The following is a 12319-nucleotide window of genomic DNA, read 5'->3' as shown; positions in this document are numbered from 1 at the left end:
AACTGACTGTTGTTAAACTGAAGTTGTACTTTTTGTACACTTTACTCTAAAGAGGGCCCTTCAAATTTTCGTTTCACCTGAAGGCCACAGTAGGTTCTCCTATATTCATTTGGTTAATATCTGCACACGCACCACTAGATGCCACAAAATTCTACCTACCGGTCCTGCAACGTGAAATCAAATCAACTACACTAAAACATAAGGAATACAATTCAGGTTTTTAGTCATTTACCATTTAGTGATATTGCACGGGAGTGTACTTTTTGTTGTTCACTGATACATTTATCAAAGAGAGGTAATATAAACTCTTCACATCATGTTAGTCGAGCTTGTGTTTTCACTGTATGACTGTATTTATGTTATGCATCTAGCATTAACCACACAGAGAACAACTCAGCCCGTGAAACAGGAAGCACAAATTACAAACTGTGGGTGTGGATTTTAAAAGACAATGCAGGAGAAGGAAATGTAGCATTTTGGAGCTGAAACCAGGAACTTAATGTCAGCACATATCTGCCTTAGCTGCCTACATTTGACAAAACATTTTTTTAATGGTCTCTTTTGAGTTCTACATATTTATTGAATTGAAATGCTAAGTCACAGTAGCACCCCATTAAATTCTAGTGAAAGATTTTGGTCAGGATTAATTTACATTTTAGTCTTTAGTTTATCGTGTTTCCGCACCATTGGCTACTTTGGATTTAAGAAAGCATTAAATTAGTTGTGCTTTGCTTTGTCAAAAAATGACGGCATTTCCGTCTGTTTTCCTGCCAAGCATCCTTAAAAGACGAGCTTTTCACTTGAATATGACATTCAGAATCATTAGCAGCCAAAAGTTGGTTAATTACAGCATGATGGCAGAGGAGGGTCGGGCAGTTTGACGCAACAGATGACGGCGGTTGGCATCCATGGGGCGGACAGAGAGGAGGGGGCAAGTAGGGGGCAGAGAGAATTGTACCTTGAGGCGTTTTAAGATTAGAGGGCTTATTGAGGGCATGTTTCGCACGGTGATGGGCAACATCTGCCGGGGGAGGGGGTCACAAAGGACAGGTGGCCACCGGTGCAAAAAGGTCACAGGGCAAAGGTCACCAGGAGGCCAGAGAAAGGAAACAGGGTAGAACCAGGAGAGTGATGGAAGGAAGGGGGGTGTGGAGGAAAAAGAGAAATAGAACATGAGAGTGAAAAGCAAGAAAATGGGAAGGCAAAGGAGAGGGAAAAAAGGAAACAAGGTTGAAGAAAGAAAAGACAAAATAAAAGAGGCACCGGCAGAGCAAACTATGGGCCTGGAGTGGCAAAGGGGAGGGTTGATGTACTGTGATGCCTTTTTTTTTTATTTCAAAGGGATGTGAATGTGTCACATTTCTGTTTTATTTGCAATTCAAGCATCCCCCCATTCAGGGACTTGTGAGCATCAATGTCCCCATCAACAGTAAGCCAGGCCCCTAGATTGCAGCGGAGCAGAGGTGGGACGCCAGTCTTGCCACAAAGAGAGTACAGCAGTGGAGGTAACAGTACACATTCAGACTTACTGTGGCCAACTGTCCAACACAGGGTTGTACAATGCGCCGCTTCTGTTGAGATGACCAGCATAATCAGATACAGGTTTAGGAGAGGGCAGTACAGGTGGGATCCCACTGACACCAAGTAGAACCAGCTCAAACCAACTTGCCTACTTTACACATAGGGTACATATTTCCACATTACAGCACGTTTGACTATGCTGTGAGACTTATTCGTTAAGTTAGTTTTGGAACTAATTGTTTTCCTTTGTATGATCATCGCATCATATTAAGGCAGATCAGCTGAAAAAGTAACAATAGTACTTTGTCTATGGAAATATATACAGCATGTTATAAGTAAATATAAGTAAGGGTATGTAGTAATGTAGTAAAAGTAGGCAAGTGTGCTGCTTTGTCCCTCACCATTTTCAGCTGTCCACCACAAAACTGAGCACAGGTTTAAGAATATAAAAGGTCGAGAGCTGCCAATATAAAAGTGAAATAATTCAATCAAAAATGTTCCATTTGTGCTGACAACTTTAGTTTAGAAGAAGAATTTTGCCTTTGCCATTTATTTGATTTGTTTCTTTTCCTACTTAATTGTAATTGATGACAGATCAGAATAAATTCATGTTTCAGTCATTTGAATTTGAATTATTTTTTTTCTTCAAAAATGCAAGCTTGAAAATAATACTGTCATCTCACAGTAATTTTAACTTTAGTTATATCATTGTGTCATACATCATGTGCACACAAATGGAAACTTGATTCAATTCAGAGATTTAATTTTAATATTGGCATCACTGTGCTTCAGTTGTATGCACAATTCACCTTTATCCCAGTAACAATTTAAAGAGCTGTAAACTGTGTACTATGTCGATCATATTGTGTATCTTTTATGAAAAAGTCTCAAATGTCTTTTCATTTTCTTTTTCTTTGGGGTGGAGAGCAGAGGGTTGAGGAGAGCCTAAGGCTCTGGGGCACTGGCTCTCTTTGCGGCACGACTTGGTGACACCCCTGCGGAGGGATATCGTTCAGGGTGTTCGGAGGCACCCACAAACCTTCAACATCAGAGACTGACTGGAGCGCAAGGCAGCCAGGGTTTTCAATGGAAGATCCTGCACAAAGAGGTCCTACACACCGAGGAAGTGGTCATTTCAGTTAGTGCCGGTGATGATGGCAACAAGCCATAATCCAGCAACAAAAGAGTCACGTATTATGAAATCTGGCTTTGCAGGTTCAGTGTGCAGGATGTAAGGGATCTATTAGCAGCAATGGAGTTTAATATTCATAATGATGTTTTCATTAGTGAATGATCACCTGAAACAAGGAATCGTTATCTTAAAACGAGCCCTTCACATCTCCATTGAGCGCAGCTTCTCTTATACAGAGTCTGCCACGCCACGTTTCTCAAGTAGCCCTACAAGGACAAACCAAACACTGGCTCAAGAGAGGGCCTTTAGAAAATGTACGTTACCTGCAGGCCACCACAGATTCTCCTTCACATTGGAGGGTGAAGGGGGGAGGGGTATTCAGTGAGCTGCAATCTGCAACCTCAACACTAGACGCCAATAAATCCTTCACACCGAACCTTTAAGATGATTTCAGCTTAGAGGAAAGTCTTCTTTTCTTTCAGTAAGTGAAATTACCAGGTGGTTATCAAACTCACTCCTGTTCGCAAAGTACAGAGCTTGAGTCAGAATGAGTGTTGCCTAGCATAGCATAAAGGGTCCGTCACATTTCCCCCCCAACTTGGCCCCATAGCCCTACCCCTCCGTTTGTCCATTCCACCTGAAGTCAACATCTGACCACCCTAATGGCTGTTTGAAGGGGTTTGAAGTGGTTAGATAACACCAACCCCTTGATCTTCAAAAGAAATGGGACACCCTGCCCTACGCAGGAACACGCATAACGGAGGGGTAGGGCCAAGGGGCAGGGCCAAGAGGGGGGAAATGGGATGGACCCAAAGACTGGAAGCAGCTAGCCTGTCTCCGTGCATGGTGAAAAAAATGGTGTTGCTCTGCTGAGCACAACCTGACTCCAGCTCCTTGCTTTCTGAACAGGTATGAGATTGATATTACTCCTCTCATCTCACTGTCTAAGAGAAACTGATTAAGTGTATTCCCAAAATATTGAATTATTGCTGTAACAATGGGGCTGATGTAAAAATACAAAATGACATGAAACACAAGACACGCTGACCTTTCTTACGGGCTTCGTCTTGAAACGCAAACTCTCCAAACACTGAACATTTTGCCTTCAACAGCAGGAACCCCCACCCCCCAACCCCCACGGGTTTCACTATGTAATTGAGGCCTGGAGTGTGCGCACACTGGGAACGGACCTCCCCTACAAACTGCTGCAAGGGGCTGAGAGAAGAAGTGCATGGAAAACAAATTCAACAGGCACGCGGCTTTGTTGGGAGCTTGGCTTCATTCCAGGCTCAAAACATCAAGCCCCCGAAACCTCTCTGGCTCTTTCTTCCTCTGGACTCCCCATTCTGAGATTTGTCTAGCCTGAGGCCTTTTTTAGTCCGGAGATGTGTATCACAACATGATGCATTACTGATAACAGCCCATAAAGAAAACATTTCGACATGCACACTGTTATTTTCGGGGGCTTTAATAACTGGAGTGGTTTAACAACTGAAAGGTTGAATTACGCTGGAAATGGACTAAGCTATCTGAAAAATCCCCCTGTACACAGGAGACTCATTCTTGGCACCACCACACACACACACACACACACACACACACACACAGGCTCTTATCATTTCTGACTGTGTGCTGCCGGTAATTGCCCTGTTTTGTTTTTTGTCTCAACTAGCCAAACCCCAGAGATCACAGGCTAAAGATCTGCAGAGCTCTGCATGTGCTACTCATCACTGCGCTGGCCGACATTTGTCTGTTCAGCTAATGCAGTACGGTTTCTCCTGTTCCAACTTCACTTTTCTGTTCTGACATGGAAAGACACTTTTTAACGCTGCAGGATTGACAACAGCACAGATTCAGTCATTTGTCACAATAAAAGTTAAATTGCAATTGTGAAAGGTGTCTACAATTTATTTCAGATTTTCAGCATTAACAGTGATAATGAAGTGGTAGCCAGAAAGAATGAATTCCACTTTAATGTGCTCTTACCCGGTGTGTGTAGTCCCCACATACGCCCTGGAGAGAACAGAAGAACAAAGTTCAGTCAGAAAAGTTTTTCCACAGATCTTCACACAGGGTGTTGAAAAGTAGTTTTACATTGAAGATGTAACAGTAACAGTTCAGTTAATGTGGTCTGCGGTTCGAGAAAAGATTGGCCGAATATAAGGGACATCCTGATGATGTCATACGACAGAAAGGCTGTGTCACAAATTGGGGGCATTTAGCTTGAAAGACTGCGATTACCACGCAGGGGAAGCCTTAACAAAAAAGAAGCCACCACATTGTATTGTGGGAAATGTAGGATGTGGTGTTTTGAGCTTCAGGACATCTCCACCTTGAACTTTGAACTATTTCTTTCATCTTTTTCTTTCTCGCCAGTTTAGGCATTACACTGGACTGTTGCTCCTTATGTGACTCAACTGTGAAACTACTGAAAACCATGTCTCACCTTCTCGCCTCTGGGTCCAGGTTCCCCCTAGAAAGCAAACACATGCAGGTGGTTATACAGTTATCTAAAAAGATATAAAAAGAAAAGAGTTGGCTATTTATTCAGATGTAAGATTTAAGAAACTTACCGGCTGTCCTTTAGGACCTCGCTGACCCTGAAAGACACCAGCATCGTGGTCAGTCTTGAGTATGATTGGGGCATATATTTTCAGCCTCACATGACTGAATATAACTGCCTCCAATAAACAGGAGCAGTTTTCTTTATGACTTTGTGGGTTCAAAATAAACAGGCATCTAAAGTGACCTTAAAGCCAACGCAAGGTTCAATGCAATCGTACATCCGAGGCTTAAGACGCTCACATGACAGCTTCAATGTTGGTAAGAGTATAAAAGAGCAACTATGCTTGTGAAAAAATTTAAGAAGTGCTCACCACGTCTCCCTTCGGTCCGTTCTGTCCCTGTGCAAACATTAAAACATAAATAAGTGTGATGAAATAACTACATCTAAACAGATTGATTGATTCAGATAGCTAATTGGAAAGACTCTTGGAAACGGCCGTATCGTGTTTAACTCCACCCTATAATAACAGTAATGACACTAATAGAGATTTTATTACAATAATAACCGTAATCATTCTTAACTTAATTATTGCCTATTATCATCACTGGGAACTGGGTTCTGGGCACTGAAAGGGCTTTCAGTTATGCGGTTATTTCACTATTGGACAGGAACTCGGGGGAAACTCACAGGTTTGCCATCCATCCCGATTGGACCCTAGGGTGAGAGAAGAGAGGGAAATGTCGTGAGTACATATGAAGAGCAGCGATTGAATCACAGAGCACTGCAGCCGAGCAGCACTCCAGGAAATCTGTGCCTTTTCTGATTTTGTATTGGGTGCTGTAGTATCTATATAATATAATCAAATATATATATAGTCAAAAAGATTACATGTTTTTTTTTAAAACCATGACAATAATGAGTGACTAAAATGTCACTGCTTGAGAGGACATGCAGCTCCATTATAGTGATCAATCGATTGATGATTTTATTTAGTTCACTTTAATAGATGCATATTCAAGCAGAAGCTCATTTACAGAACACTGTATGTGTTATTATTATTGGTTTGCTGTATTTAAATTATTATGGTAAAATCTAAGATTTCTAGCATTTGCAAACATCCATCCAGACATCAAAGCATCATTTACAGTATTATCTCCGACAGACAGAATGGCAAAGACCTACGGGAAAGCCTGGGAATCCTCTCGTTCCAGGTTGTCCCTGGAAAAGAAGCAGAAAAGCAATCAGTCTGTTTGTTGTAATTCTGAAAGGCTGGTATAGGAATTTGCTCGAGGTTGGGTCAGCGAAAGAAGATACACTCCTCTTCCCCAGTGACGTTCAGCCTTTGTGGTATTTTATGCATGATTTCATAATTTTGTGCATTTTATCACTTCAAGCTTGTCAAAGAACAATTCCCAAGAACAAGAAATGAATTTCCACGGCCAACTTCAACACAAATAAGAAGACCTATTAGTTACAAATAATTTCCTACGACAAATGGAAAAGATGCATTCACTAACAAAGACCATCAGGCGTGGATAAAAGTTCCTGAAAAAGTAAAAAAGTAAAATATGTTTTGGCTAAAATGTCACCTTTCAAACTAGCATGGAAAACAAGAATTATCTCTTTAAAACTGTCCCCTACATGCTTTTAAGAAATCATTATGTATGTGCAGTACAACAGGATACACACACCTCTACAGAGTGATCTGTTTGCAGCCCACAGTCAAGCTGTGAAGGTGAAAAGCCGCCTCTCGGTGGAAAATATCTTTGCACTGATCTGTCCAACCCGATGACCCGATGACAATGTGGCAATGAAGTCACAGCGCTTGGCTCGTCTACGAGGCCATTTCCTCTTGTTCCCGTTGCCTCCCTGCTGAATTACCTCCCTTGTTCCATCTAGGGTCACGACTGGAGTCTCTCATGTCAGTTTCACCTGCTGTGGTAAACAAGCTTCCAAGTGTTTTCTGACTGACGCGCTCTCTACGTTCAAGACTTGACTCCTACTGTGTGGAGCTTCCTCCACGGCCTGTTCCTCATTAGAAATGCCTATTACCATCCAGGAAGCATGGGCAAGCACACAGGTATAGATTGTAATAGCCATCAATTAGAAAAACAGATGTGTGCTTCCCTTCAGTTGGCTAGACTCTCGGTTATGCCACCTCTTTTTCAAAGTCAGATTATGCAATTTATGAGGCAATGTTGGGAAAATTAAAAAGAAAAGGAAAAAAAATAACCCCTAAACCCATTCGTCCTCCCAAGAATTTCTGTTTTAACAAAAGGAACCATTGAGGCCTGGTGCCCGGATGACGAACACTGACCGCATTTGAACCAAGAAGAGGTTTCTCCCTCTGCTTCCTGATAAAACAAGCATGAATAATGATCCAATTTATGGCCAAATTACACCTCCGAACCTGTTGAACACTGCCACTGTCTCCACACAGTCTGCTAAAAAGAAATGTATTATTCCATCATTTGTGGTGAATTCTTGCTCACTCTTGAATAAAGACAGTTCTCAACCGGAACCCAGAACCCCTCGAGTCTGGAGAGACCAAGTCTCAATTGTCTGGTTTAATCAACAGTACTGAAAAATGCCTGTCAGTGTGTGAGAACCTAATGCGTAAAGCAGACGCCTCCTAAAATGGCAGCTCATAAAATAGTCTGGCGTGCAGGCAGGCTGCAGTAATTGAAGATAAGAGGTTTATTAGGTGTAGGAACATGTGAAGATACTTACAGGAGGTCCTCTTGGCCCAATGATAGATAGACCTGGCTCGCCTGGCGCTCCCTGTGGACAGATAGAAAGAGAGGAAGAAAACACAAGTTGCTTTCTCAGTCAACTCAAGAGATCAGTGAGACATCGTTGCATTCCTCCAAATGTAAATACAGTAGCTGCAGTGGAGGGGAACTCACTCTGCCAGCACCTACATACAACGTGTCTACTTCTAGCACATACACTAAAAAACACCTCTTGGAATACCAGGTTGGCCATGCATTGCATTGTAAAGCTCTGGCAACATTAGAAAGTTCCACGGCGAAGTTAATCTTAAAACTTAACCTTTTTGCACGGTTAGATGTTAAACTGCTGAATGGGGACAAATGTGATATTTGAGTGTGGCATCATTCCTGTTGTCGGACGATGATTGAAACTGCTGCTCTCCTGGAATTTTGTGACACAAAAGTCCCAACAATTCAGAGTGGTTGGAGCTGGTAGGATGGCTACGGTAACTCAGATAACCACTCTTTACAACTGTGGTGACTAGAGAAGCATCTACTCAACTTGGACAACACTTTCAACGTTGAGGTGGACGGTTATACAACAGCAGAAGACCTCGCCAGTCTCAATGCTGTCAGCAAAGAACAGAAACCTGACTCTTCAGTGGACACAGCTAAAGACTGAAACACACAGTCTGGTCTGATGAATCTGAATTTGCTAACTGCTAATGCCAATCAATCATGTCACAGTCTATCTGACTGTTGTTGCTGATCATGTTCATCCCTTCATGGCCACAGTTTACCATCTTCTAAAGGCTACTTCCAGCATGATCAGGCTCCATTGCACAAATGCAAAAGTCATCTCAAACTGGTTTCATGGACATGACAGTGAACTTTGGTGTCATCCCAAATCACCACGTGAACAGGTGAATGTGCAGCAAAAGACTCTGCAGATGTGATGTGATGGAGTCATGTCAACAAGTAATATCTTGTGGAATCAATGGAAGGAAGGAAGCCAATTGATTATTTTGGATTTTCATCTGGAGAGTGATCCAAACAGCGGGCCCCTCCACTTCCATGCTGATGAGGGTCAGGTTACCTTTTCTGTTTCCTCGTGCTTGGCTAACAACCACACTTATCACGGCGGTGTGACATTCAAGAATGTGCTGTGTGTTTGCCCTTTCGTAGAAACACTCGACCCGACACGTCACATATCATATTTGTATTAGATGAGGACAAATCCATAAATCTGACGTTTCCGGCTTTGACACAACTTAGTGAGGATACAACAGCATGTTATGGCGCATGTGTTAGCTGTAGACACAGATCCATTATCATCATCCTTCTTCAGCTAGTTGCTAACTTTGTTTGTCTGCTGTTTGGAGCTGGGCAGGTGGTGCTGTTGGAAACAGAGTTGATAGGAAAAGAAATTTGCTTGTTGGAAAAAAAAAATTGCAGTAAAGGAGGCTAAAGAGCTCTGCAGAGCTGCAGGGGGACCACTGACTTGTTGTTAACCTTTGAGTGTTCACCACAGTGAGCCAAATATATGATCAATTTCTGTCATTGTTAATATGAAAAGTGTTTGCAAGTGCAGCTTAAAGGAAAAGAAACATTAGGTGAAATATGGTCAGTCGGCACAATGGATGGAGAAGGTTAATTTCCCGAAAAGTCCGGGTAGGGCTTTAAGTGTGCCCTGTGGCAATTTCTTGGGAACAAACAGTTTCTTTTACATTTAGAGTTTTAGATCAGCATGACTTGTGTCTTGACTTGTGCATCTTTGAGGCCCAGTAAAAGTGTTGAGCTTTTAAGTTTTACCTGTTAGCAGCCGAGCATTTAACGTGATGTAACCCGCACCCCTGATTTGATTTCCACTGGTGAACCACCGACAATGCACGCCAGACATCAGACTTTTTGTGGGTAGAGTTCATCGCAGTGATGTGAATAAACGTGATCATTTGGACTTACTTTTACATCCCTGTAGTGCTGACAGATTTACTTTTGCAAGTCATGAAGCCAAGAGGGAGATGGTGGAGCCTCCAGTTAAAACTCGCCTCACTTGCAATTTCCACCTTGAGGCCAGTATCAATCTTTTCCCTCCCAGCCGGCAGCTCGTATTTACAGTAACTTCAACAAGACAGAGAGCTCAGATTAAACTGTGGCTGGACACACCAGTAACAACATTATTTATCTCAATGTGCAACTCTATTCATTCTACGTGTTCTCTTTAAGAATCTCCTCATGCGCTCTGCTGTGGCCTCTATAAATGTCGCTGCGTTTTCTTTGGGGAGTCGTGAATTAGAACTTTCAGACGCTTATGTGACAAATTGTTACTATTGTGTTTCATTGTGCAAAGAGGTCAGGTAATCCAACCAGGGTGGGAAACCATTTATAGAATGTGATCCCGATGATGTTTAAAAATACAGACTGGAGTTACTCATTCAAATTGCATGCTACCTGTACACACAATACAAGCTTCACACGTGCCATCAACACCACCACCCACCATCATTGCAATGTCTCAAGTGATAGCTGATTTTAAATGTCAATGTTTTGGGGGGGGGGGGGGGGGGGGGGGGGGTGTACAACTCATCCTTGTGCTGACGACAAACAGACTGGTTTGACCACAGCTAACCAAAAGACTCCAAACCAAAAGCCAGGAAGCTATAGGACAAAGCTGCAGTTTATCTTTGGTTGGTGCTTAATCATCCTGCATTAAGCACATGCTCCTAAACTTACCTTCTCCCCTGCGTGTCCTTTTAAGCCCTGGGATCAGTCACAGCAGACACAGTAGCATGCAAAAAGGTGTGAGGGGAGGAGAGAGACAAGAGAGAGAGGAACCAGTGTTAGAGTCATGGAGATGGTTCAGGGCATGCAGCATCCTCCAGCACTAGTGATGGGGAGGGGGGTTGGTGACAGAACTAAGGGGAAATAGTTTACGTGTAGGTTAAGTGGAGCTGAGTGGAAGCAAAATCTCCCCAAAGTGTTTTCGAATGAAGTGTCCTGTCAGATGGTCTTAGAATATAGTTCACACATCAGTTAATATGTGATAAGGATAAAGGTTCCAGATGTCATGATCCAATTCATGATTCATCACGATGGCCGAACATCGCGATTAGATGTGGTGCATTCTGAGACATTACAAATTTCTTACTTTCCACCACTGGCAATCTGTATTGTACTTAATTCCAATTTTGTTCAATTTTATGCAACTTTACACTTCCACTCCACTACGTTTTAATGGGAAATATACTTTCTACTTCACGACATTTATTCGACAGCTTGAGTTACTTTTAAGATGATGATTTTACACAGTGGATACTATAATAAGCGTTTAACATAAAACACACTGTTAAAGAGGAAACCAGTGATTTCCACTGTCTTACATTGTTTAATGTCAATAAATATTCGTATAATCAACCATCTCAGCGATAAAAATCAAAGATTAGAGCAAAAGTCTGAAAAGTGAGCAGACAAGTTTGAGCAGATTTGATTTATCTGGAACATGTACTTTTGCTAACTAACTACATTATGCTGCTTTTACTTATTTAAGATTTTCCCTGCAGGACTTTTACAGTATTTTTACATTATTGTACTTTTACTGAAGTAAAGGGTCTAAATACTTCTTCCACCACTGAGTATTTCAGTGTGGTGAAGAGCTACTTGTACCCTGAGATCTACACTCGTGTAGCATCAAGATGGATGATTTTATATCAGAGACCTTGATACAACAAATCAGAGTGAGGGTTAAACGTGTTACTTCACTGAGAGAAACACGGCTCAGTTCAGGAGCAGAGTTAGACAAACACTCCAGTTCACCAGTACTGGCATTTCACTTAAAATCAGAACAAAATTATGTCAGTGTTTTACGCCTTTAATGTGTCAGATATAATCCACTTTGGGTAATAACATATTTATCGCAGATGCTCTCAACTTTACACTGAATTGATACTAATGCCTGTAATTCACAGTAACCACATTGTAAAAGCTGTTTCAGAGGCCTTTATGGCTCTTTGGAAAATAAATATAGGATATCTGTTACTAAAAAGCCTCAGTCGGTTACTCTTGGCATTAAAATATTGGAGGTCTTATAACTGACTCTCTGACTTGTTTTCGTACTCTCAAAAATTCCTTACCTAGGTGAGAGGCTTGTAAGCTACGGAGACCACACTGATGTATGAATAAAAAATATGTTTGAAATATTATTCACATGTGGCTGGGGCTGAAAATATGTCTATATCCAAAAGAAATGTTCAAAATGAATTGTGTGGTAACCCGTTAAATTACAGGCCAAAGTAAAACAGATTTTGCAATAAGTTGTTGCGCTTTTTAAACAGAAAGATTCTGGGCTTTGTTGGATGCTGTAGCAAAATCAGGGAATGTTTGTTGAAACAGGTCACAGCTACAGGTTATGTTGAGTCAGACCATATAATTATTTTTCATTGCTGATGCTGT

At 41.8% G+C, this 12319-nt stretch overlaps 1 protein-coding gene across 21 annotated transcripts in view; it reads right to left on the bottom strand.

The window, feature by feature from the left end:
- Nucleotides 1-12319, bottom strand: part of col13a1 (collagen, type XIII, alpha 1) — a 94513-nt gene that overhangs the window by 34909 nt on the left and 47285 nt on the right. For 9 of the 21 annotated variants that reach the window (XM_035606269.2, XM_035606271.2, XM_035606275.2 and 6 more), the window contains 10 exons: nucleotides 10604-10630; nucleotides 7890-7940; nucleotides 6342-6377; nucleotides 5847-5873; nucleotides 5530-5556; nucleotides 5227-5253; nucleotides 5100-5126; nucleotides 4640-4666; nucleotides 2561-2632; nucleotides 959-1021 (listed from right to left, as the gene is read on the bottom strand). In XM_035606269.2, coding sequence (XP_035462162.1) covers nucleotides 959-1021; nucleotides 2561-2632; nucleotides 4640-4666; nucleotides 5100-5126; nucleotides 5227-5253; nucleotides 5530-5556; nucleotides 5847-5873; nucleotides 6342-6377; nucleotides 7890-7940; nucleotides 10604-10630 — 384 coding nt within the window. Of the gene's footprint in view, nucleotides 1-958; nucleotides 1022-1529; nucleotides 1572-2560; nucleotides 2633-4639; nucleotides 4667-5099; nucleotides 5127-5226; nucleotides 5254-5529; nucleotides 5557-5846; nucleotides 5874-6341; nucleotides 6378-7889; nucleotides 7941-10603; nucleotides 10631-12319 lie in introns of all 21 variants that reach the window. The other 12 variants (XM_035606286.2, XM_035606287.2, XM_035606292.2 and 9 more) reach the window with 5 other exon arrangements.

Source organism: Scophthalmus maximus, chromosome 10, assembly GCF_022379125.1.
Source record: "Scophthalmus maximus strain ysfricsl-2021 chromosome 10, ASM2237912v1, whole genome shotgun sequence".
NCBI lineage: Eukaryota > Metazoa > Chordata > Actinopteri > Pleuronectiformes > Scophthalmidae > Scophthalmus > Scophthalmus maximus.
Note: the sequence above shows the minus strand (reverse complement) of the source record. Positions and strands in the feature narration are given on the sequence as shown.